Here is a 25,160-nt window from a genome sequence, read left to right on the forward strand (position 1 = left end):
AGTGAACTCTAGCGGTCACTCTTATGCGGGAGTGGGTGCTGATCATTTTGCCTGCCGGAATTTCGGATTTACAGGCTGACCCATCTTAGCTGTGAGACAGATCTTGGATGCTGGATGGTTTTGCTGAAGGTACATAGTGTCTGTATATCGTTTGCCAGTGGGCCGGGAGATGTGATATTTTCACCGAGCTCGTTGTTATCGTTGGTTCTGTAAGTCTCCACGGAAGATGAATGGTGAGCAGGTCATGATTATCAGATATTCCACTTCGATTGAATGTTACATGACTGATGGTTAGTTGAGGTCTTCACCGCCTTAGACTTCACATCGTGGTTGATTTTTGTGAATTCGAGAACAACAGCCCCTGTGGTGGAGTTCTTCATGGAAACCACAAAACATGCCGATAGGTCATCTCGATATCACACTACTCAAGAAGCAAACTTTCAAACAAATTACGCCACTTTTGTGTGATGCTATTCGAAACTGCTGGGATCCAGACGCCCGCTTTAGCGAGCATCTCTGCTTACAAGTCACTGTGACTCATTGGACGCCTCGGACTTGGCGCTCGGAAGCCATTCAAGTACCTCACAACTTAAGCCAGGATAATCTCGACACTACATGTAGGCAAAGGAAAAGAAATCAAGCTGCGCTTGACACCGGGGATCAGAAACCGGCATTGGTGTGGGTTAGGGCTCTCGCGGCGGGTGACAGAGTTACGATGCAGTTTCGTCAATTCTGGATTCCACATCTTGTCAGCTTGTCAGCACGATGGCGCCGGGTCTAGGAGAGGAGATAGGCTTGCACACCTACTTGCCCTCCTTTCGATCTGTCGTCACATATTCTGCAAGCCAAGACGGCAGTGGGATTGTGATGGCTTTTCCCTCGCCGTGACTTTGCTGACATGATAATTCGGCTGTTTCATGATAAGAATGGAATCATTACGCGGCATGATATATAGAAGTGCTTGTGACTGGGCTTGAAACACTGGCGATTGTGTCGCTTTTTGGGGTGCATAGCCTACCATGTACCTCACAGGAGGAGAACCAAGATTGCGTAGTCGATGGAGGGGATGTCTTACGTGAGAACTCTATCCATCGCCCGGCTTGTCAGTCAGCCACAAACTTGCAGTCTCCCAAGGCACTTGAGCAAGCGTCGAGTTCTGCGGGATGTCGATCACAAGACCCAAGCTACCTGTATGTGGGCTTTTTTGTAGAGGCACAGGCATCATGGATGCTGACAGCTTATTTGTGACAGCTCAGGACTCGCTCAGTTGATGTGATCGTGACACAATGGTGATGAGGCGTCAAGCTGGGGTTATGACAACGCAATCCAATCAAGTTCAACTTGTCGCACCTTGTTCTTTGGCTAACGATCGATATCTCTGTTTGGTCATTGTTCCGGGAGTTTGGCATCAGGCTTCTTGAAGCCGCGCGCTTCGTTAAAGTGAGATGTGTAGATGATGTGATCACGCTGCCTTGGCCACGTATGGAGAGGAAAATAGCCGTAGCAAGACCAGCTCAGGGATTTCCGGGTGATGAAAACGAGGCGTGGCAAGCAGCAGCTTTTCCTCTCATGCAGTAGCGAGTTGTAGACGGAATGCAAACCCCTTCAGAACGTGCGCCTTTGAATCCCTTATCCAGTCTGTCACCTGGGTTGATAGATACTTTCAAGGTGGAATATAACTATATCTCTCTAGTTTGATGACATGACATTCAGAAAGGATATGATTAATTCATGGCATAAGAGCTATCATACAATCAAGGTTATGACTGCGTATTTCGTTGATGGAGCTTGATGCTGTAATTGTGCCCCTGAGATAAAATCAGAATGGGTTATTTTCATAGACTGCTACAGCCCGCGAGCTGGAAACTGATGTTAGGCAAACCCACTAACTCTCTATTGTCCGTGGGCGAGGCTTTTTACCAACTATCACATGCTGAGTTTCACGGTATTTCAAGGAGAGATTGGTCGATAGCGACGGTTAGTGGGTTAGTTGCCGCATCAACAACGGGTGACAAGTACGCCGCAAGACCATATCACATGGGCAGGTAGGTATCAAGAGATTGCAAGAACGGATTCTTCATCAAAGTATCGAATCTGGTGCCTGGAGGCCAAAGAGATAGGAACCGAGCTAAACGTACTTACTAAGATTGAGCTTTGGGCACTGCCATCGTGAATACAAGATATAGATATGTGCATGAGAACTACATGAAAAAATCATCATCCACCTTTTTAGTCTACTCTCAAGGTAGCCTGAGACTTAAAGTTCCTGCTGCTGGAGCCAACGTAAATCGTGTACTCTCCGCTTTCAACCTTCCACTCTTGTCCGACAACATCCCAAACACTTAGATCCCTCCGCCTCAGAGGGAAGGTTACATCAGCTTCCTCCCCAGGACGGATCACGACCCTTTGGAACCCACGCAATTGCCTGACTGGCTCCCCAGCTGCTTCCGGAAAGGAGATGTAAATCTGGGCTACTTCAGCGCCTTGCAGAGCACCAGTGTTGGTGATGCTGGTAGACACAGTTGCCACAATGTCCCAGAGGTCCTCACGGCCACCGACTGCCTTGTCTCCAGTCGCTAATCCGCCCGTAAGCTTGGAGGAGGCTTCGGCCTTGACATCGGAGGAGTATTCGAAAGTGGTGTAAGACAAGCCGTATCCGTATTCGTAGCGAGGCGTGATGTTGTACTGGTCAAAGTACTTGTAGTCGATGTAGTTGCCATCCGAATAATCCAAGTTCAACTCCATCTCACTAATCATCGTATCCGGGTTATAGTCGCTCTCGTTCTTAGCAATGGTGTGGACGAGTCTCCCAGAAGGGTTGACTACACCGAAGAGAACGTCGTCAATTGCGTTCCCGGATTCTTGGCCCAGTGCTCCAGCATACAGCACACCGGTGACGTTCTCGTGTTCAACCCAGGCGTCAACCAAGCGAGGACCAACAGTGTTGATCACCACAATGGTGTTGTTACAGACGTCGGCTACGGTGTTCACGAGCGTGTCTTGGCCGGCGTTGGTCAACTCCGTGCGGTCGGCACCCTCGCCACCCCAGGCATTGAGGAAGACAATGCACGCATCCGAGTCCTCGGCAACTCCAGTGGTGGACTCGGTGAGCTCGGTGCCGGAGCCCTGCATGCCGCTAAAAGACGTCTCGGAGGTATCGTTGAGCCACCACCGAAGCATGAAGCCATCCTTGGCAGCACGCTCATTGAAGAGCTGAAGTGGCGTAGACAAATATGCCAGCGAGCCCATAGCGGATCCTCCGACTACAGCCATGTGGCCTTGCATGGTTGAAGGTTCACCGTCGTAGACGCCGAGAGCGGTGTTTGCACCCACGTATCGTGGGCCAGCATGGAAGCCGAAAATGCTGATACTGGACTTGTTGACCAGAGGGAGCGCACCGTTGGTGTTCTTGAGCAAGGCAATAGACTCAGCAGCATATTGTCTCGCCATGGCGCTGTGGTTGCCGCGGTTGTCAATGCGGTCCGTGACACCTGCCAGGCTGGGATATCCGTCATCCTGCCCCAAGTGGAAGTAGCCCATCATGTTACGAATCACCATGTCGTCGAGTCTCTCAGAGGTAAAGCTTCCGTTGGTGAGGCCCACGCCCAGTGTCTCATTGGACCAGTAACTGCTCGAGGCGAGATCCATGCCAGCGTTCGCGGCGTTGATGCCTGTCTTCTGCGCGCTAACATCGGCAGACACAATGCCAGGGAACCCGAGCTCGACTTTGAGATACTTGGCGAGGAGGTCCTGGCTCTCGCATGAGTATGTTCCGTTAACCTTGTTCATGGCACACATGGCGCCACCCATGCCATTGTAGACTGTGTCGTAGAAGGGCCATAGGTAGGTCTCGTGAAATGCCTTGTCGCCGATGGTAACAGTGTAAGAACCAGAGTCGTCGGAGGATGTCGTGCCATTCGTTGTAATATTTGTCGACGATGCCTGGCGAGCCGTCAAGGTTGAGTTGGTCGACCCACCAGGAGGAGATCCGCCTCCTCCCATGCCGCCGCCACCAGAGCCAGTGCTCATGCGATTGGTCTCTTGCTCGTTGAGAATGAAGTGCTTGGCACTAGCTGTCACACCAGCAGATGACATTCCCTTCACAACTGCGCCGGCGATAATTCCAGCCTGATAGCTGTCCACGCCGTACGTCTCACCGGAACGACCGCCCCAAGCTGAGCGTCCAAGAGGTTCCAGTGTAGGTCCGTAGGCCATGTTGATACCCTTTCCCTTGAACTCCTGGCCAACGCCATGTCCCTGGCCCTCTGCGGCTGCTATATCCCATGTCATGGCCATCGCCAAACCAGCGGGCCATGTCGTGACGTAGAAGTAGGTGAGAGGGTTGGTAGCGGAGTCAAGGTTGTGTAACGCGGTCCAGTTGCCTCCATCACCGCCTGCAACAATGGATATCTTCTCTTCAGTAGTGAGCGTAGATACAAGCGCTGATGCCTTATCATAGGCATTTTGCCAAGCTCCAAGCTTGACTGTTGGCATATTGGTAAGCGTTCGCTCATCATCAAGGAAGGAAGGTATATTCAAAAGACGTACCCGTGCCGGAACTCAGCAGATGCTCGGTGTAGTTGGCTGACGCATCTTCGGCCAAGGCGCCAGTCACAAAAGTGAGTATAGCTAGAGTCCAGGCGGTTGATGGGTGGTACATCTTAGCAGAAGGTGCTGTCCCACCTAAAAACCAGAACAGAAAGAGTGACTCGGGTGTGTTGAAAGGGGCAATTTCTCGACTCTACAAAACATGAACTAATGTGCCAGAGACAAAAGAATGACTTGGGCGATGACCACCAACAGATTAGCAACTGTACCCTAATCAAGATCGGAGTTCAGCTCTGTATACTTAGACAACAGTTGCCAAGACGCAACTCTTATATCAACATCTTGCTCTATGTATCGGTTTTTCTTCGGCTCAAGAAGTCACAAGACATGGGGATGTAGGCAAAAAGTGGTGCAAAGCTTACGACGAGCCATGTCCACAGCCCCGTTGGTGGCCGGATCCAGGCGCCGGGCTCGATGAGCGTGACTACCGGAGCGGCTACAAAATCCGAGGCTGCGAGCTTGTTTACTGCCCTGGTCGGAAATTGTCCGCTTGTTCCGCCGTATGAGAAAGATGAGTAGGTTGCGGGCGTCGGGCAAGACAGGTATGAGCAACCCCAATAGAGAATGACAAGGACGGCACCAGCCCATCACCAGTCACTTTGAGGTCCATTCTGACCTCCTGCAGACGCGTCCTCAGACGTCCAACATCCGCTGGTCATCCAACCTAATAGAAACGCCGAAGACACTATCACAGAAAAACCACGCATTGCGGCTTGCGACAGGGTTGAACTCCACGCCGAGAAAAGGGGCGGTGATTCACGTTTGTGACGTGGGTCGGCCCAATGCCGACACCGATGTGTAGATCCGATGAACAACCCCGGCGATGGAAACAATACGGAGTCAAGAAGTCCATTCTATTGGAGGCTTCTCCTGTCAAAACGGAATTTGTGGGCTCGAGTCTGAACTTCCTAGGTTTGCTGGATTGTGGGCGAACGCCGGACCGGCACTTGGAGGTGGGGATTCCACGTGTCGGTACCTACCGATGACCCAATGTGACCCAAAGTTGGTCAAATTGGAGATGGCAATTCGTGGTCTCATCTCTTCATATGTATAGGAAGCTTGATTTTTCCCGTCTGTTCTCAAAGTAGGGGTCGAAGCTAAATGCTGTCTGCCCACTCCCATATAGTTGTTGCTGTCAAGCCTGCAGGCTGTGCTAGGATCGTCGCTTCTCTTCCGAGCCGAAGGGCTTAGGAGAAAAGCCATGAGTCTCGGACTTTGCTACGACCCACTCATATAATGACACAGAAGGCGATCACTTGAGAAAATTGAAGTGCTTTTGATCCAAGAGAAAAACGATATCGGGAAATGTCCTGGATTCCGGTTGAACGCCCGACTTAACTCTTTCATCCAGACGACGAATATGGGGGCCAATTACGGAGCGAGTAAGTAAGTAGCTCCAATCCGTCTGCCTTCCACGGCCGGCCCTTTAGTTCCTGATAAGACGGGCGGTCCAACAACATTCGCTTTTACTTATCTTGTCGAGCGGTACTACATGTAGTAATTCACACGGATAACGAATATTTGGTCATGTCGAAAGGCTGCTAGATTTGAGGGAAAGGTCGGAATCTTTTGATATATAATCGATGAGCTTTGCATGAAATTTGAGCTAGAGTTGATTAAGGTACAAAGACTTCATTGATAGCTGACCAAAACCGACTACCCATGCTTACAAGTACGTCAGACACTTTAAAATTAGTCGCAAACCCCCAGAAATCGTACTCATATATCTTCGTACGCCGTCAAATGCTTCCGGTCCACTCAGTTCTACCGGAATGTCTAGCTTGTTCGAACGCAGTGTTCAGTTCTTCTCGTTGCTCATCAGTCAGCCTTGACCTGTGAAGGCCCAAGTCTCGATCTCGTAGCGTCCCTCCGCTCCGAGCAAGTAACACGGAGAGTTTCATTCTGTCAGCGCCCAGCAACGTCGTGACGAGGCAAATGTCTAACGGCGATAACCCATCAACGTTCCGCAAGTTGGGATCCGCACCGTACTTCAGAAGGAGCGATAATGTCTTTGTGTCCTTTGCGCCACCCTCAACCCTGAACCTTGAGTCGACATGATGGTGTAACGGCGTATTTCCGGCAGCATCCGTGATATTGGGGTCGACTTTCTTTTCGCAAAGAAGGAATTCCACCAGCTCTGCGTTATCGTATGCAGCTGCTTGATGGAGAGCGTGAAGCTCCGCAGCTTCGTGTGTCATCAACGAGGAGCCTGCATCTACAAGAAGCCTTGCCATGTCCACCGTCTTTCCGTGCGCTCGCATTCGACCTGTCCCTAGTAGGAAGTATAAGGCGTTGGCTCCGTGGGAGCTCACAGGGTTGTAGCCCATCGTCGTCTGCAGCGCCAGGCAGGGAAAGCTGGCGTTATATTCGTCGCAATAGTCCTCCACATATGGCAGCGAGCCATAGTTACCTGCATCCAGTCCCGGCTGCACTACTGCCCTCTTGTTGGGGCCCACGCCGGCTTTGTGGTTCAATAAAATCTCAAGGACATCTTTTCTTCCGCACAATGCCGCCCAGTGCAGTGCACTCATGTCGAGTCTTCGTGGCTCCCTCCACCAAACCTGATACTCACAATGCTCACAATACCGAAAACATTCGTTGGTCCATTGTAGCGGCATTGTGTGATCATCTGCATCTGCATTTGCGCCGTTTTCCAACGCAAGTTTCAGGGCCCGGAGGTTGCCCCTTTTCGCTGAGATTAGGAGAGCTGAAGAATGATTCTGCTCCGCATCCCTCCGATAGAGCACAGGCGTGATAAGTTCGTAAAGTGCGCGGCACGAAGCTGCCAGGTTTGCAACGTCTCGCCAAACATCAAAGCGAGGGAGCATGCAAAAGGGGCACATCTTGTCGGTCTCATATGGTAGACAAGATGACTCCCAATACTTTTCATAACCGAGAGAAACCTCCTTGGCGTACAAATCGAACAGTGCATCCACGATGCAGAGGATAATCTCAGAGGGCAGACGTCGTGCAATGCCAGGGGCATTCGGCTTAGCCAGCGCATGGTGATATCGGCGCTTTTCTTGTGCATCGCCGTAGAGCGGCACATGGCTCCATACACATGGACATCCGAATAGTGCCGGTACCTTTTCGTTGGCCGTGGCGGGAAAATCTAGTCTGAAGATCAGCTACGTTCCGACGATGCCGGTGGGCGCGGTGAGGATTGCGCAGAGGCTGACTTACGTGAGTGGGCCATTCTGAACTCAGGCACTACAAGCCAAGCATGGAACAAGTATAAAGACAAGTGTTCTATAGCAACGAGTTCTATTATATCGCAACTTAATGACGAGCGTCGTGATAACGAGTGTGGTGAAGAAGAAAATCAACGCTTACAGAAGTGAGAATGAAAGAATTCCACCATCTTCTGACCGGAATTGCCATCACCATCACCGAGAGTCATTGACGGAAATTTTTTCGTCTCAGTTGCCGACCCCTATTGTCAAATCTCCAGGGTACGCCTGCATGTCATTGCAAAAGCGTTGGGCAATTCTAGAAACCGTGTCATTTGGCTGTCAGAGTTCAAGGGACGTTCCTTGTTCAATGCGTGGTGCAATGCTGCTTACTCATAAACTCTCGAATCATTGCATGAACGGTCCGGAGTGAACTCGGAGGCAACGGTTAGTAACTGCAATTTCAAACACGACGATTGATTCTATGTCGTCACTAAAGGGCCTCTTGGCCATTTCGGAAGAAATGACGAGCCACTCACATTAGAATGAACAGCAAGTAACATGGTTGCGTAACAATTTAAGTCAAACCCCCCACTTCCTGGCACCCCCCTGTTTCTGGCACCCACAAAAACGATGGGATCACAACCCAACCTCCTCATTACTATTAACTATTGATCCTCAACCACACCCACTACAATACAACTGCCAGCCTCACTAGGGCATTCAGAGTCGCTGGATTCAGCCGTAATAACCTCCTTTTCACCCGCTTCGATTTGAGCCCGATGGATATCCCTGATGTTCGCAAACTTCGTGTTGGGATCGATCTGAACAGTCTTCCTCTTCCTAACTGCAGCGTTGGTAACTTGAGCCCTCAGGTGAGCCAGCTGCTGCTGGGCAGCTGCCAGTTGCCAGGCCTGCTCTGTGAAGCCTTTTTTCACCTTCCTGAACAGCAGCCGTTGAGTGCTGGTATCATTGTCGAGTTGGGTGTATAAGTGCAGTTGACCGCTGAGCTCTGCCAGCTTCCTGGGTGTCGACCAGACCACTGCAGAGGAAGCAGAATCCCATGGCTCAACAGGGGTAGTTTGTTGACCATTATGGCATCGCTTTTTGCCCCGACTGGTTGGTTTGGGTGTGGTGGGCTTAGCAGAAGGCTCAGGTAATACCATAGGGTTCATCAGGGCTTAACCATCGCTACAGGGTGTAGACCAGTCCACTTCCAACCACTTCTGATGTTCGAGACTGATAGACCAGCAAGTCGAGCCTTCTGGTAACAGTCCAGGAAGTTCCTTTTACCTATAATGGTAGAGTCGTTCCATTGAGACAAGTAACCGAGCTCCTTCCGATAGGCTGACTTAACAGGGCTGAAGACAGACTGGTCAAGTGGCTGGAGGACATGAGAGGAGTGTGGTGGTAAGAACAGTAAATGGATATTGTTAATATAGCAATTCCACATGAAGTCTGTCGTCGTATGACTCCATGCCCATCCACAATCAACAGTCGAGCCTCGCCCTCAGCCTCGGGCATAGTCTGTGGGATAAACACCTTCTCTAACCATTCAATGGCAGTTAAGTCTGTAGTCCAGCCATTATCTGTTGCTGTAAACTCCCACCCATCGTATGGAACCAGATGTAATGGAAACCACTGTTGTTGGACCGTCTTCCCTTGAAAATGATAAGAGGACGAAGTGCCCTACCCAAGGCTGAGATACACTCAATGATAGAGACCCATGCCCTCGACCCAGGTTGTTTCTTGCGAACAGACGTCGTCTCAGCCATGCCCAGCACTAACCCAGCTAGCCCTGACCCTCGAGGATGCCAGTCTCATCCATATTATATCTGTTGGCTGGTTTGATGTCCTTGATCTCAGGGATAAAGGAACTTAAACCAGTTCCTAATGACCTCAGTAGATGCCCCATTAACGCGTCTAGAATCGATGGAACGACTTCTCTGAACCTTAATGATAGGGTTCCTTCTCACGAAGGCATAGATCCAGCCTTTCCTAATGGTTTGGTATCCCCAGCAGCAGCCAGAACTCGCTCTGCGAATTCCTTCACCTGTTGGTGCGTTGGTGCGAGGCCCAGCGAAGCCTGAATGCGAACCCATTGTGCCAGCTTACTCTCCTGGTCAGGAGACAGCCTCTGCCAGTCAGCAAAAGCCACTTTCCTAGTCTGACCACCTTGGAGACGTAGTTCGTGGTATCCCATACTCCAATGAGGCTCTCTTTTGACTCTTGCCGTTTGAGATGTCCTCGAGAGCCTGACGAAGCTGATCTTCGGTATATTGAGGCATTAGATATAGAAGAAGGTATGTGCAAAAAATGAGCCCATTTGGACTCGAATTGAAAATGTTGTGATAAAAGGAGGTTGGGGGTGGGCATTGCGTTGTGGTGGATTTTCGCGTTTTTGTGGGTGCCAGAAACAGGGGGGTGCCGGGAAGTGGGGGGTTTGACTTATTGCTCAGAATCTATCCATTGCCTCGGTGAGAATATCACATCCACCACAGTTCTCAACGATAATTGAGATTTCCAAGACCCGATTAGGTTCTATGATTTAGATCGAATACTTCAAAAACCGCGCCAATTCGGGTGTCCAGCTGCGCTTAGGGTCATCGAGGGCTAAGCCAAGTCCGTGACCTCCCTCCGGGATGATGAGCACTTGCGTTGGCCGCTTGTAGACTGCCATGGCCTCCGCAAACATGAGCGTGTTCTGAACGGGAACAGTGGTGTCACTGAAAGTATGGAACAGGAAGGTTGGCGGGGTGGTCGCAGAGACACGGTTCTGCGCCGACAGCTCGTGCTGCAACCCCGCGCTCGCGTTGGCGCCAATGAGGTTGTCTCGCGAGCCTTTGTGCGTATAGTTTCCCTCAAGGGTGATGACGGGGTACGCGAGGATGCCAAAGTCAAGACCAGCCTCCGGATTGGTGAGTGTTACGGCAGAGAGATGGCCGCCTGCCGAGAAGCCCCAAATGCCGAGCTTGGTGGTGCGGTTCTGCTCTCTGATGTACTCGAGGGCGTCTAGTGCCTCGTTTTGTGGTGTTGGGTAGAGCGGCGCCGTTGCGTTTGAAATAGTACTGTAGTCAAGAACCCAAGCGTCGATGCCGAGCTTGTTCAGGAACCCCGCAGGAATGTAGCCCTCCTTTGATATGGAAACGCGAGCATATCCGCCTCCGGGACAAACCAGAACTCCGGTACCAGTCGAATTCTCTGCCGGGAAGTATGTGATTTGCGATGTTTTGAGTCTACAGAGTTTGTTAGAACGAAGTAGTTGTCGACGTATTCTCCGATGCTCTTACCTCTTCACGACTCTATGGGCATCGAGGGATCCATCGCTGTTGACCTCCGTCGACATTACGACTGCACTACCGAGGAGAAACCCCCAGGCCAATGCTAAAACAGACTTCATATTGTTTTTTAGCTGCGCCAAGAACAGTGTATAATCAGGGATTGTGCGTCTCGGCTCACTTTACTACAATGATCGTTCAGCCCAGGAACGGTCGAACAGTTGAGTCTCTAGATATATATCAACAACTACCCCGGGTACCCCGCGCAATGCGGTGTCGACGTTCATACCTACCGACCTATGAACAGCTACTCCGGTTGTCCGGCCCCCATGTTTTTAATTGAATGCTGCACCTCGTCATATCAAAAACCGAAAGACTGTTACCTCACATGAACCTTGGTGAAATCCACCAATGGGAGCTCGGCACTAGTCAACTAGAGCACATCGTCATCGGCGCGCTAGAGCATTCTTCTCAGAGTGGAATCTCTCGCGGTTATCCCAAGTTAAGGTTGTGGGTCAAAAGCTGGGGTTCGCGCGAAGTAACAACGATCCGATAACTTCTCCCAATACATTTCGGCGCGCCTACCAAGCCTCAGGACGAGGTATTCATGAGGAGATGTCAGTGCTATCAACGCGAATGTCGAAACCACTAACAGGCGGCCACCTGTGAACTATGCTCAATTGTGAAGAAGGAACGTTAGACACCCACTTTGATTGCGATACCGATATTTCGGCATTACGTGGCTTGAATGAAAGCCGTTATGCTCCTGTAAGGACACATGAGATTCGGTGTGACTAGGTCTTTGAGCCAGCTATGGTCTATGATCAAAACCTCCGTCCAAAAGCTCACGTAGTTGACCGGGCGGCTGTGGACCACAATATGTTCAGGAAATCTTGCTATGCTTGGTTATGTTGCTTTGGATACATCTTTGAGAAAGAGTAATGCTAATATGTCAAATCCCTCATGATGAATAACATGTGAAGAGAAAGTGTCGCTCAGGTACATATAACTACATGTACTGATCAGTGCAAAGATCAAATGCCTCACTGAGACAGCAGACCCAAGCCAGTGTGCAAGTCCCTAATCATACGCTTGTGAGGGGCCTCAGCCGCGCCACCTGTGGTAAGCACAGTTGCGTTTCTAATCATCTCGACCACCTTGAGGATGTCCTCTTGTGTAACAGCATTCTCCTTCTTAACCCAGCCCAACTCAGCAGGAAGGCGCTCGTTTTCTGCATATCATATATTAGTCTATAGATGTTCCAAGGAGCTATGCTTGATGTGTCTCTCACGGAAGAAATATTCGACCAGTGTCTTGTTGACGGTTCCGGCGGTCATATCGCCAAAGACAATGATGGGGGCAGCGACCTCGCCAAGACTGAAGTTCTCCACAGTTGCAGTGAAGGTGTAGTTGGGGTTGAAAGCTCTTGAGGTGACCTGTCGTGCCAACTTGCTGTTGGCAAGCTGTTGCGCATCTAGGGTATCCTTTGTCCAGTAGGCTCTCGACTCGTCAAAGATGGATTGGTTGAAGACATGATTGTTGCCAAAGGCGGCATCGGTGCGACTGTAGATAAGTTGTTAGTGTAGTCCAAGTCTCAATATACTCGTCGCTCCATAGCTCGAACAGGAAGAATCAAAGCCTGGATGAGTCGCGACAATGTTCTCCTCCAGACGGGCAGAGTTCAAACTTACCTCAAGCTAGCATCGTGCTCTAGGACATTGTGAACGTTGAGTTGGTCCCTGATACATGTTGGATTAGTGGTGCGTTGGGCCAAGAGTTCACAAGGGCTTCTTACAGAGTGAAGAATGTGGCATTGGGTTCTGGGTTGGCAATAAGGGCCATGTTAAACATCAGGGTTCCAAGATCGGTCCCGAAGTTGAGACCATCCTGAAGGCCTTTCACAACAACATCCTTCGTCAGGTTCTTGCCGTCGTGGGAGATGAAGCCGTGGTTGGCCAAAGTGTTCATCATTGGGCATGGACCACGGACTACATTATCAGTACTTGAAGCTCAGGCTTGGTTCGCCAGGATAGTGTACTCACAGTCATCAGGTCCAGCAGGAGCCCACTCAGTGGGAGAAGCTCTGCGGAAGTGAGGGTTGGCCAAGTGAGCAGCAGCCAGGTGAGGATTGGCTGAGGCCACGCCGAAAGCAGCAGCGATGAAGGTGAAAGACTGCTTCATTTTGAGTTGCTAGAGATTGGTGTCAAGTTGAGGAGCTAAGAAACGAATGAAAGATGAGATGATTGCTGCCTGTTGCCAACTTTCTTCCGACGAACCCTTCTCACGGTCTCATATTTATATTCAATAACGCCGAGAGCTCATTGTACGTACATCTCCCGCCCCCTATATTCGTTTTCGTTTTATCCAGAGGCGGCCACACATCATGACGGCCAGCTCTCTCCTCTCACCGGGGCTATGTCGTTTCCCCGTCCATTCGCCCCTGATTCAGAATCATGCCAACATATCGATGCCCGCAGATCGTCCCGTCCGAACATTTCGGTATCGCTCCAAACTCCCCATCGACAACTCCACGGGAAATTTTGAGAGCCAATCAGAGATTGTATGATGACCATTTGGCATGGTTGTCTTTGCGGAGGTGGTGGGTGGTTGCAGGCATAAGTGCATCTATTCCCAGTGAAACGCGGTGCCGCTCAGGCGTTGCCGAGCCAGCCTATACGCGGAGACAGCTTTACGATACGTCATGGCGACCTACTACAGTGCACAACACCAAACATAAAGACGTTCAAATACGCGGAGTCTGGAAACGAACTACGAAATCTCAACAAAGATACCACGACACCGCCCATTGAGAGAGTCCAGCCAAGCGGTCAACCACGTTGCACGTCAGGGCCCGTCTGAAACAACCTGCTCCCGTCTACGACATTACAGCCAAGCTAATGGCCGTAAGAAGCTTACATTAAAGATCACGGCTATGTAGGCCAAGCATCAATACGCCGTACGTATACAGAGAGCCAATCATAGCCGCCAAGTTTCAAATCCACTTCCACGTATTCACGTGGATCGACAAGACCCCCGTCCACCTTTAATGTTATTTTCCGGAAGTATCGATATACCGCCAAAGTCCGATAACTCCCCTTCACTAAGAGGTTGCCATTGGACTTCATATGTCGTTCAAAACAATGAAGAGGCTAAGCTTCTTAGCTAAAGCATCACATCGCCCCCAGCTTCCGGTACTTCAATCAATCTGCAGCCCTAAAGTATCGCGCGATCCTCATAAACCTGGATCCGGCAAGCATTCCGTCGTCAACCTCTGACGTCCTCGACAAGACCTTAACCCCGTGTTTGAACCATTCAACGCCCTCCGCCTCCCACGAGTGGCACCAAGAAGGCTGAGCCTAGTCCCTTCCATGAGCACTGATTCGCCAGCGTGTATCTCACGGGTACCGCATTCGAGGCCCACCGACTTCATGCGGTTCGAAGCAAGGCTGAGTTAGGAGGGGCGGCGGACAGTTCTGAATCTTTCCCAAACTTCGGGCTCGGTTTCGGCGTCGGTTTCGGCGACTATCTCGGCCAACGGCCCCCGAGTGCGCCTTGATACGGAGTTCTGCCGTCTCCTCGCGACGACAATAACAACGGACTACTCCGCCCCTCATCCGTCCCGGGAGAGTAGACACGGGGGAGGTTCGCCTTTGATGACAACGAAGCCACCGCCGCCCATGTATCTGTCTTGTCGGATACCCGGGACGAGATACATTACTCCTTCGACTTTGGTCAGCGGACTTTAGACATAGAGCTCTTGCTAATGCCGTGGTTAGTCAGGGGACGTCAGAGATTCGGATAGTCTGCCGCAGCATTCAAAGCCAACTCCGCCATCGTTGACAGTAGGTCAGGTTGGACTAGTAGAAGGCATCTACGGACCGACAACCCAGCGTCTGGACAGCAGAGTGTGCCCCCGATAACGAAACTCCCGAGACCGGCCCTTGCGAAGACGAGTCGACCGTGAGGCTCGACGTAGCGTGAGGACTTCCGCAAGCCATCCAACGCTATACGACATACCGAAGAGACATTCTAGGGCACTTCGTCAGCACCATGGGGATCACCAGGGATCGGCGCGGAGGAGGATGAAGATGCGGAAACATCTTTCGGGCACCAGAATCTGACATGATGCCAGCCTAGATGCGCGTCTCTAGATTGGACATTATACGGCTCATCTCAACATTTGACAGCTGAGCCAACAAACCTTCACACCCACACAAGAGACACGCCTGACAGTATCCCGCCGCATCAAACTCACCCTACCCTCCCATCCCACCTACCGACAGCCCATCGAGCACTAGTCTCCGACGCATGTAGCCAGCCCTGTGCCGCAGGAAAGCACGATCAACCACGTGAAGTCGAGATCCCCGATAATCATCACCAACTACACAGCCCGCCGGACCGCGTCACGCAACGTTCGGGAAGAGGGGGGCTGACTGAGCACCACCCTCGACAGAGATGGCGGATCAAGGAACTGGGGCGCCGTCACTCTCACTTTCAGGAACCGTCATCAGCGTCAGCATTCTGCGACGCTTACATCAGGCCCTGGGGATGCAACCTTGAGCAACTTGACCAAACTCATGGTCAGATCGATTCGAAAGAGCCTCTCCCACACGTCTACTCGCTATCGCCAAGCCTCACTTACGATATCTCATTTTCGTCTCTGGTCCACCGTCCACTGGCCAGCCTTGCTGTCCACACGGGGCTCTTCACAGTCAGCAACCCCCGAAACACCTCGGAATTCCGCATCTTCCTCGCATCCCGTCTCTTGCGTGGCCCGACCATAGAGTAAGCCCAATCACATCGCCAATGGTCTCAGCCTAAGCCAAGCCAAATGAGGGACGTCGTAGAATAAGCTCCCACCCACGCGCTAGTTCAGACTGTCAGGTTGCCAGACCATTCCAAAGTCCCAATATCAAATGAACGAAGAAAGAAAAACAAGTGCCGGAGTTCCACCAACGCATCCCAACCTTCTAGACCAAATGCCTTTCCCCCTTCACCCCGCAAAAACGAGAGCCTAGAATCAACACTAAACGCTCATATGATGGGTCTAGAGCGACTATAATCGGATCCGGACCCTACGGCCTTGGTCTCTCCCACATCACCCGTTAGGGCTGGAATGCCCGGCGCCACTAATCTCCAACACCAAGTCTCTATCCCTCTCCTATTCCAAACCCACATCAAAAGTTTTGCATGATGACGACGTCCGCTACGGCCATAACATCCATAACCAAACAACAAACCCGTCCGCATCTGACAATAAACGTGCCTCCCTCCGCCCACCCACCAACCCCCCCCCCCTTCCCCGTTCAGAACGGGGTGAGTGAAGATGTGGACCCGGTGTAGTCCCATACCGTAAGAACACACGCCCACCATGTGAACGCATCAAAAACACCGCCCTTCCGCACACCCTCCCCCCTTCACAGCCCAGTTGCGATGTCCCAGGTGCTAGTAAGGGCCCCGTCGCCCCATCGGAGATTATTTACGTAGAGTAGACTGGGCAGCAGGGCAGAATCAGGGCCAGGGCACCGGGCGAGCAGGAAGGAATACAAGACGCTCAAGGGTTGAAGGGGGTGCGGTGGCATGGACCGCATGGTAGGGCAAGGCGGCGCGGACGGTAAGGATTCTTTGGCGAGGGGGTTTCTTCTTTGCGCTCATCTTCATGACGAAGAGCCTTAGGGCGCAGGGTGAAGATGGGATATGGGGAACAAAGTTCAAGCCGTCCGTCCCATCGCCTACGCGCTCGAAACTTAAGCCGCGGTTGTAATGCGCTGGGGTGGTTCCGGGGGAGTGAATAGTGCCAAGAGGAAGGCATCCTCTTCTGTCGCCGCAGTGTCGGACCAAACCATTATTGACCCCAGCACCAGGGCGAAGGAGAGAAATTGCCAAGACATTTTCACCTCCAACGTCAACCATGGGAACGAACCCCTAACTTACGGAGTATGGAGGACCCAGTGGGCGATTGCTTACGCACGCTGCTTTGATATCGATGAGATAGTTTACATAGCAATCGGGGCTAGTTGTTAGTCACGCGTGGGAAGGTAGTAGCGGCAGTAGGAAAGTTTAGCTTGGTGAGATTGATTTGCGGCGATTTGTCTGGGATGAACCAGGCCGAGAAGGGGGCCCTCCCGATGAATAAATCGCGAAAATCGCAAATTGTCACCCTTTGAACGGCACTAGCAAACGGCACTACTGCTTCACACTACACTACATCCGAGACGAACCTCCGTTCCTGGTCCCGTCGTTAGAAGATCCCCATTTTCCCAGCATCTGGCTAGTTTTCTTGATTCCTCATGGCATCAAGTTAGCGGGAAAAGTACCCCTTACCCATTCCCTTGGATGCCTCCTTGCAAGATGCAGGATTGCAGTGGCAGATTTGACAGGCGTGACAGGTTTACACGTTCCATTGAGATAGTGAGTGAGACGCAGCCTAGGTATTACGGACCCGTAATATTTGACTCAAATGGCGAGCGTCATCGATCCCTATCGATAAATGCTTACAACGAGCCACCCCACCCGCGCGCACCGAGATACAGTGGAACGTGATGTGAATGACAAGTATCAGTAATATACAGATGCAAAGCAATTTACAGATAGATGACAAAGTCGACTGTTACGCAAGACAAACACGAGTTTTGCGAATCAATCGCTCTCTCTCTCTCACGCCCGTAGATGAACCACAGTTGCACAACCTCATGGCAGAACATGAGATGGTTCTCGCAATGGATCCTTCATTCCACTTTTTGCCTTTCGGAACTTCCGTCCGTACAATGAATGATCAACAGAGACAGGCTGCAAAGTCAAACAGAGAGATGGAGAAGCCGGACAGAGTGAGGGAGTTGTGAGAGTCAGTTCTCTGTAAAGTTGGGACGATTGCACCCCCTTCGGAGCCATCTTACGAACCGTTGACAAAGCATTGTCATTTGGAGGCTCCTGGTCAGTAGAGCAGAGCAAAAGTAACGAAAGTAAGTAGTGCCCCGAATAGCAATAAACACACCCCAAATGGCAACGGAGCAACCGCAAGTATCCAGCAAAACTGCAACTCCACGGCACTGCCTTTTCGCAACCCGACCCAGAAAAGATGCACTCGCCTTACTCATTAACCCAAATCTACCCGCCCCCCTTCCACTCTGACAGGCACACGAACAGCGCCTGAGAACGACCCACTCGGCCCTCCCCCCTACCCCAGGCGGGTTGGGTGCTCCTTGACCACCAGCTATGCTTTCTCCCTGCCCTGGGAGTATCCGTACGGATTACCTGAGTCTTTTCTCTCTACCACCTTCCCTGAATGTTCGGTTAATGCCGAATAGAAATATTGGAACATCGCCAGATACGGCTCCTCTTCTGCCAATCTGCCCCTTGGGGATATGACCCAAATGCAGACAGAGTAGGCGCAGCAAAGGAAACCCCCTGGTGTTATATCTCCTTCTTTGGGCAGAGATTGACATTTCAAGTCCCGAGCCGATCGTAATGACGACACATACTCTTGATCCACCAACTCACATGGGAAAATGGAGACGACAAGAAGAAAAGATTGCAAAGGGGAAAGAGAGGGGATGGAAGACAATGGGGACCGGAGAGAGAGGACAGAAGTCCCGTTGTCAAATCAAATCGTCTCCGTTAGACGGAATTCGCTCCGGACCTGGGCAAATTGACAGATACTCAGTTGAGCAGGTCAAGCCCATGCGGGACCTGTGAATGACAGGCTTCGGCATAATGCAGCCCCAGTAGTATCCTCAAGGTCATGTCCGGACTTGTTCAATAGTATTGGAAATGGTTCAATGCATATCTTTCGAATGACGACGGACGAACATCTACCATGGACTGAGCGGAGCTGTTGAGAGCAAAAACCAAGGGACGGGTAGCCCCAACAAGTAAATTCGATGAGGCTATGCCTGAACCTAGTCGTAGAGGACTTCAAAGGGATGATCAAAGAACAACGGAGAATGTTGATAATGAAGTGTCCCGTTGCTAAGTCGGATGCTTTGCACCGGCGAAGAGGACATGCATCGAGAACCTGCACGCCCAGGCGACATGGACCTCCGTGTCCGGTACACGGGGCATGTAACGTAACGAGCCCCAAGCAGAAAGATGCCATGTCCCTCAAGAAGAGAATTTTGTATCATCTAAAGAGGGAACGACCTGACAAGAAAATGCCTCTATTCAGTCTTAGATGCGAAGCCATCGTCACCGGAGTAGATCGTCGTCTCATTAAACACTACTTATCCGCTCCTATAAGCCTTTCACGATAGAGCCTAACCAGTCGATAACATTTAATGACCAAAACTCATCGGTAAAGTAAACAAAGTCGGAGATCTAGAAAGTCACCTCCCATCGTGCCATGTGGCCGTTATCAAAATCGAGCCAGGGGGAGCAGTATACTAGACTCGAGACGAACAAAGATCGACCTCGATCAAATCAACAAGGCTCACCAAATCGTCGCAAGCCGTGGGGGCCATCGCCGGGAAAACACCTTCTGGTCCGTGTCGTCGCGGTCATCGTGGTTTTGGTATTAGTGTGAAAGCTTCAGAGAAACGTGTGTGCCGTGCGAATGGTTGATGAGACGGATAGTAAGTACCACACCATGTCCGATCTGAATCTTTCCCACCCAGGGTCCGGCGGGCAGGGCTGTGTGGTTTTAGTGTACTTCGTACGGAGTAGTGTAGAATCTAGATACCTTCCTAGCGTACTTCTTACTTTGCGGCCTGCCTCATTGAACCTCGGCGATTCTTTGCCTGACTTGACTTGCCAAAAGTGCGGTGTGAGAGAGTTTTGGACGTAAGCAATGACACTACTCGCGCTTCTTTTTTGCCATATTACACGCCATCGCGTGCGGCATCTTCCGCAAGGAACATCCCCCTTTGAGAGGATGCATGCCAGAGCCTAAAGAACAGTCAGCAGTAGCAGGCACTGCTATGCACAGTACTTGTCAGGTCCTTGCGACGTAACACTGAGGATCAGGAAACTTGAGCCCGTTTTCGTAGTTTGTCCATTTCGCAAAGACTTGATTACACACATCTTGCACCAAAGGTCAGCGGTCAGCCAAGCGGTGATTACCCTTTTTTGAACCCCGTATATCCCCGTGGGCCGTGGCTCCCGTGGCTCCGGAGATGCAAACTCGCGGAGAACCGTACTAATCGTCAAAAGAGAGACGGACGCTGAAGAATGTGGAGACTCGTGGCTCCAATGCTCCATTCATCCTAAAAAAGGGCCGAGCATGCCTGCTTTCTCAAATCTTGAATAAAAGAGGATTGAGAATCTGACGGTATCCTCCGTACTACCAGCAGTCTAACACTGCACAGTAAGCTTGTCGCACCGCTGATCGCTGCGTGAAGTGTAACCAGCAAGTATCTCTGGACTTCTGAACAAGCCCGGGTCCCAAGATAGAGAAAGGAAGCTTGTCCGTAAAAGGCGTTTCATCCTCATCACCAGCATACGGGATCATCGCCCTACGGATACGCAGGTTGCAGGCGCACTACATGTATGCTGGGGCCGCGTTGCGCAACGAGCCACCCCTTCGCCTGCAACGCTAGGGCGGTTCGTACTCGTTGTCGTTGTTGCCCATTACCATGGGCCATCGCAAGGCATGGCAAGGCATGGCATGCAAGCGTGTATTCGTACGTCTGACCGGGTTCTCTTCACCCTCCGTAGCGACTTAATCACCGTCTCTCCTCATCTGCAGGCCTGCAGAAAGTGCAGAACTTCAGTCCTTGAGTCCGTCTCCCCTTGCCCATGTCCCGGACGAACCCTGCGGCCCTGCCTTGCCTTGCCCTGCCAGCCTGCCCTGCCCGTAACCTCGCTGAACTTGGCCCCCAAACTGCAACATCCACAGGGCGCAAACTCAAAAAGAGTGCAAGACCCCTTGGATGATCCATCCGTATGTATCCCCGACGTGGGAACGGGGTTTTTGACGGAGCAGCAAGCCATTTCTACGGACTACTGCGTACGCACCCGGCCGGGACAGGCACCACGGACAGAGCCCAGGGCCAAGGTGAAGGCGAAGGAAAGGAAAGAAATGGCGCGGCGGCTGCCCTCTCCCTCCTCCTATCCTATCCGATCCCGTCACCCGTGTCCGTACTCCAAGGATCAAGTCGAGATTTTCGCCGATTGATTACCTCTTGGCCCCCTCCCCGGCCGCCCCCAGAGCGTTCTATCCGTGTCCGTATCTTTACTCTCTGGACCGGACTGAACCATACCGATACCCCCTATGCGTGTTATGGCACCGGGCAGAACCAGCCTTGGTCAGAATCTGATATACACACTTCCGCAGGGTTCAGGTCTCCTGGCGTAGGTTGCTGACATGCCCTGATGATGGAGTAATGTAACAGTGTCGAAAAAAAGCAGATTTGACAGCGGACGATACAGTACACATGGGGAATAGTTCGTGATTTGGTCGTGTTCCGACTCCCCATGGAAGTCGAGCTTTGATGTTGCATCGGAGAATGCAATGATGGGAAGAACCCCGCGCGTAACGCTGCCTTGCTTCTCTTGTGCCGGTACTGGCCAGAGAAAATGCTTGCAGGATGCCAGTCGTCAAATGGTCAGCAGCAATTGTTTGGCCCTAAGCACTCCGTTTGGAATGGGCCTGTCTCTGGCTCCTGGGGGCGAGGCCCGTCAAGCCAGCTGAATCACGGATATTGCCTCGTCTTTGGCATTTCTTGTCTCCAGACTCTGGTGGTCGACCCCCTCGTGCCTACCTACCCCCCTTGGAGTCCGAGACTAGTTCGCATATACGACCTTCTCGTGTTCTTCCAGAAGACGTCTAGCAAAACCTCGTACAACCAGTACGGGTTAAGTAAGCAACAGCACACACAAAAACCGAAAACGGGTGGTGGGCACTGGGCACTGGTCCCCGTGTCCGTCCCCCCGTTCAGCCGAACCTTGACCTGCTGCCGCTGCTGCTGCCTCTCCTCGTCATGTGGGGACCTTGGACGCTTGGGAAACCTGAAGGTTTGTGCTTTGCCAAAAAGCGTAGGCCTTCCGCCCTGCGCGGCCCTACAGGCGAAACGTGTGACATGTTCCCAACTGAAGGGTTAGCGCACTGCCCTAGCGGCAGACGGGCCCTTGGCGTTGTGTCCCAGGCAGAGGAGTTACCTAGCTGTGCTGCGTGCCTGTGGCCGGTAGGGCGGAAAGTGCGGGATCATTGATCAGCGCGTCGTGGTTGTTGACGCTACCGGAAGGTTGAAGCCTTTCCCAAATAAGAGGGCATCCCCGTTCTCGACCTCGGCATGTCAGGGACTGGCTGGGAAGAGCCGGGCAGAGAAGAAAAGGGGGCGTCTACTTGTAAGGGGAGGAGGAGGGGGTGGGAAAAGGGGAGTTTTTCCTCAACTTCGCGATTTAGCGCAAGCTGGGACTCGGGAGAGAGAGGGACCAGGTCCATACCATGGTGTGTAAACCCAGGCCAGGAGTCGTGGTTAGTCGCCGACCGTCCCCCCTGGCTCTCGACCAGCCTACGAACGATCAATCGCTTCAGGTCAGTGACATCGTCGCCTTGCCGAATTGGGTTATAGATTCGGGACAGGGAAATGAGTTGCTATCGCGGCCTCTCAAACCCTCATTTTGCAGCTTCATCATCGCCGTTCCAAAGCCGTCAAGGAATGAGGTTCCAGGGACCAGATGGGAGGTTCTGCCGAGATTGAACTCAAAAATAAGCACATGAAACCCCGCCGTAGCTAAGTGCATTCGAAGCTTTCCCTCGACCGGGTAGTTGTCCAGAAAGGACAAGGAAAGCGCGTGTGTGTACCTGTCAGAAAGCCAAAAACAAGACAAAGGTTTATCAAATAGCGATACATCATAAAGGGAGCCCTCGCAATGCCAGGTTGGAGGTTCAACAAAAGGTTGGATATGACTCGTCGAGAACGCTCGCAACCTCCTGGACATTGCTTCTTGCACTGCCACACTCGTGCCGGTGATCCAATGTCGAATTCAGAGTAGAGGTATCCACAAACAGGGCCGGCCGGTCGGGGGCAGAGAGGGGGCCACCGGAGGGGAACAGGGTCATGATGCCAATCTCCCTAAAACGGGGGCGTCGCGGGATTTTATGTAGTACCCAGCAGGAAGGGAACAGTTTAACAGCTAATACCTGTGCAACCCGTGGGAGAGGTCGTCGTCCAAGGATGGGGGCTGCAAGGATAGACGAAGGAGATGATGGTTAGGGCTTCCGGCAGTCGAGACGCCGGTGACGGGACTCCAAGAGAGCAATACCTCCGGCCGGGGCACCGCCGGCTATTGGCTGTGGCCCGGCGAGGAGCACGCGTAACCCATGGAACGCATACGGAGGCCCAGGGGCGGATGGGCAGCGCTTGTCCGTCTGGGAGGCCATCGACGAGCCGTTTCCCACCTGGTGCGACGCCATTGCGAACCCAATGCCGTGAGCGTGGTGCCTGCAAGGGGGGCCGTAAGGCTAAACTCTCCTCAGTCAGGAATTGTCCTTGTTGGATGAGGATGACTACTGAAATCTTGCTGCTGACAGAAACTTGCTTCATCATGGGCGGCTTGGTATGTATCCCATAGACCTGCCTGCCCCTTCGAAAGGGGCCCAGGGGGCTGCCGCTTTTGCAAGTTTGCCAATGCTCCGTGTGTGTCTCCGCCGCCACTCTACCGTTACCTCCGTGGACCGCGTAAGCACCGAATGCCAGCCGGGGAAAGCTACGACTGGACAATGAAGCAGTAGGACAACTTCCCGGCCGTTCACAACAACCGTCCGGACAGGTCCAGGAAACATGCGCGTCGCAAGTTGATCTCTGCTCGCCTGCGTCGTTGCACTCGCGCCGATGGGAGGTTCCATCCCGGGTGTTACTGCTCCGGCATGGCTGATCGCTGGGCGCAGCTCGTTTGAATTGGAGATCTCAGGGGTGGGGTGGGTTGGCATGGGACAAAGACCGATACTCCTTGACGACTGGTTCCCCTCTGCCATGCTTCCATGCCGCCATGCCTCTCGATCGTCGCTTGATGTGAACCACCTTGGCCAGAAGAATGACACTCTGATGATCTCGGTTGACCGGAGACACCCAGAGTGTGGCCGACGGAGGCACTAGTGCCTAGCCAGCCCAACTGGCTCATCTCCATCATCCCTAGGCGGCTGAAAAAAATAGTATAGGTGGTGTGGTGGTGTAAATAGAGGCAGCCGCAGCCAAGATGAAATCTGGGTTTCCAAGACGCCACCACCACCGCCTGTTCGGCGCAATTACACACTTCAGAACCCGAGGCATGGCCCTGTTCGGTTTTTGTCCTAGTCATGCCCCTCACCCGGTGCTACCGCGGGGCCCTTTGGGCTTTGGGGCCAGTACGGCAGATCATCGCCGTCGATCCAACCAAAAGTCTCCTACTGAGGACCACTGTCGACGCGCCTGTCGTGCCCAATAAGGCTTCTCGACAGCGAGTCAAACTGCGCGACCTTGTCATGCAACGTCGTAGACTTCATATATGGCTAGCCATTCTTGGGCCGCTGTACTCGTATACCCACTTTGCGGTACGTGATGGTGGCACGACGTCTCGCGCAACTTGTAAGCGATCTTGTTCAACTCCACGCAAGTCAAGTGTCGAGAGCTGAAAAAGTCGGTAACTAAATGCTGACTGGAAGGGATCACCGACATGAGCTGATGACAGGCAGCCAGGCGGGTAGGCCACGCAAACTTCCGAAATCCTTCTAAACTGCTTCCATGCGCTTGCCGAATGCGGCATCCCCTCCGTCCTCGCTCCGTATCCCGATGAAGAAGCCATGCCGATTTTCAATTTTTCTTTACAATGCTGACAATTTGAGCGTAACGGCCCTCGACTTCGCACAACGCGATGCGGGTTACACGCTGTGGCCAGGCTTCAGCCGCGGATCTAGATGCAGCAGAGCCCCGGAACTATTGGAAATACTGGTAAAGACGTGCTGATGCCTGTCCTGAAAATACGAGAATGACGAAACTCTTTGGACTTTTGAAGGTTATCCTCTTTGGTAGTGAAGTGGGGGCCTATGTCCAAACCAGGTCTCATTCACCGGGAGTTCGTACCTCTGTACCCAAGGCCACTGATGCTGCGAATTCCTCAACCTGTATTCCGTACTTGTTATGTAGGCTCTTGCGACTGTCAAGGTGGGCTTGATGTCGGATGTTGAGTG

The 25,160-nt window shown here is 52.1% G+C and overlaps 6 protein-coding genes across 6 annotated transcripts; all 6 read right to left on the reverse strand.

Annotated features, from left to right (window-relative positions):
- Positions 1 to 1,084: 1,084 nt before the first annotated feature.
- On the reverse strand, positions 1,085 to 4,593 carry HER10_EVM0000007 (beta-glucosidase; the record flags this gene model as incomplete). The annotated part of the gene is made up of 4 exons (XM_035469805.1): positions 1,085 to 1,184; positions 3,104 to 3,213; positions 3,310 to 4,484; positions 4,566 to 4,593. The coding sequence occupies 4 exons, from the start codon at positions 4,591 to 4,593 to the stop codon at positions 1,085 to 1,087; spliced, it is 1,413 nt and encodes a 470-aa protein (XP_035333626.1).
- Positions 4,594 to 6,347: 1,754 nt separating this feature from the next.
- HER10_EVM0009764 (uncharacterized protein) lies at positions 6,348 to 7,804 on the reverse strand (the record flags this gene model as incomplete). Its single annotated transcript, XM_035479240.1, has 3 exons — positions 6,348 to 6,617; positions 6,663 to 7,720; positions 7,792 to 7,804. The coding sequence occupies 3 exons, from the start codon at positions 7,802 to 7,804 to the stop codon at positions 6,348 to 6,350; spliced, it is 1,341 nt and encodes a 446-aa protein (XP_035334285.1).
- Positions 7,805 to 8,446: 642 nt separating this feature from the next.
- On the reverse strand, positions 8,447 to 8,953 carry HER10_EVM0008501 (transposase; the record flags this gene model as incomplete). Its single annotated transcript, XM_035478019.1, has 1 exon — positions 8,447 to 8,953. One exon carries the CDS (start codon positions 8,951 to 8,953, stop codon positions 8,447 to 8,449), a length of 507 nt encoding a protein of 168 aa, XP_035334199.1.
- Positions 8,954 to 9,750: 797 nt separating this feature from the next.
- Positions 9,751 to 10,066, reverse strand: HER10_EVM0011655 (transposase; the record flags this gene model as incomplete). The annotated part of the gene is made up of 2 exons (XM_035481080.1): positions 9,751 to 9,913; positions 9,963 to 10,066. 2 exons carry the CDS (start codon positions 10,064 to 10,066, stop codon positions 9,751 to 9,753), a joined length of 267 nt encoding a protein of 88 aa, XP_035334428.1.
- A 260-nt stretch (positions 10,067 to 10,326) lies between these two features.
- HER10_EVM0009702 (endo-1,4-beta-xylanase B) lies at positions 10,327 to 11,178 on the reverse strand (the record flags this gene model as incomplete). The annotated part of the gene is made up of 2 exons (XM_035479182.1): positions 10,327 to 11,014; positions 11,069 to 11,178. The coding sequence occupies 2 exons, from the start codon at positions 11,176 to 11,178 to the stop codon at positions 10,327 to 10,329; spliced, it is 798 nt and encodes a 265-aa protein (XP_035334279.1).
- A 921-nt stretch (positions 11,179 to 12,099) lies between these two features.
- HER10_EVM0009300 (uncharacterized protein) lies at positions 12,100 to 13,237 on the reverse strand (the record flags this gene model as incomplete). The annotated part of the gene is made up of 5 exons (XM_035478791.1): positions 12,100 to 12,287; positions 12,348 to 12,619; positions 12,748 to 12,795; positions 12,852 to 13,044; positions 13,099 to 13,237. 5 exons carry the CDS (start codon positions 13,235 to 13,237, stop codon positions 12,100 to 12,102), a joined length of 840 nt encoding a protein of 279 aa, XP_035334254.1.
- Between the last annotated feature and the right edge of the window lie 11,923 nt (positions 13,238 to 25,160).

The sequence above is a fragment of the Colletotrichum scovillei genome (genome assembly GCF_011075155.1).
Source record: "Colletotrichum scovillei strain TJNH1 chromosome Unknown Contig00005, whole genome shotgun sequence".
Taxonomy (NCBI): domain Eukaryota; kingdom Fungi; phylum Ascomycota; class Sordariomycetes; order Glomerellales; family Glomerellaceae; genus Colletotrichum; species Colletotrichum scovillei.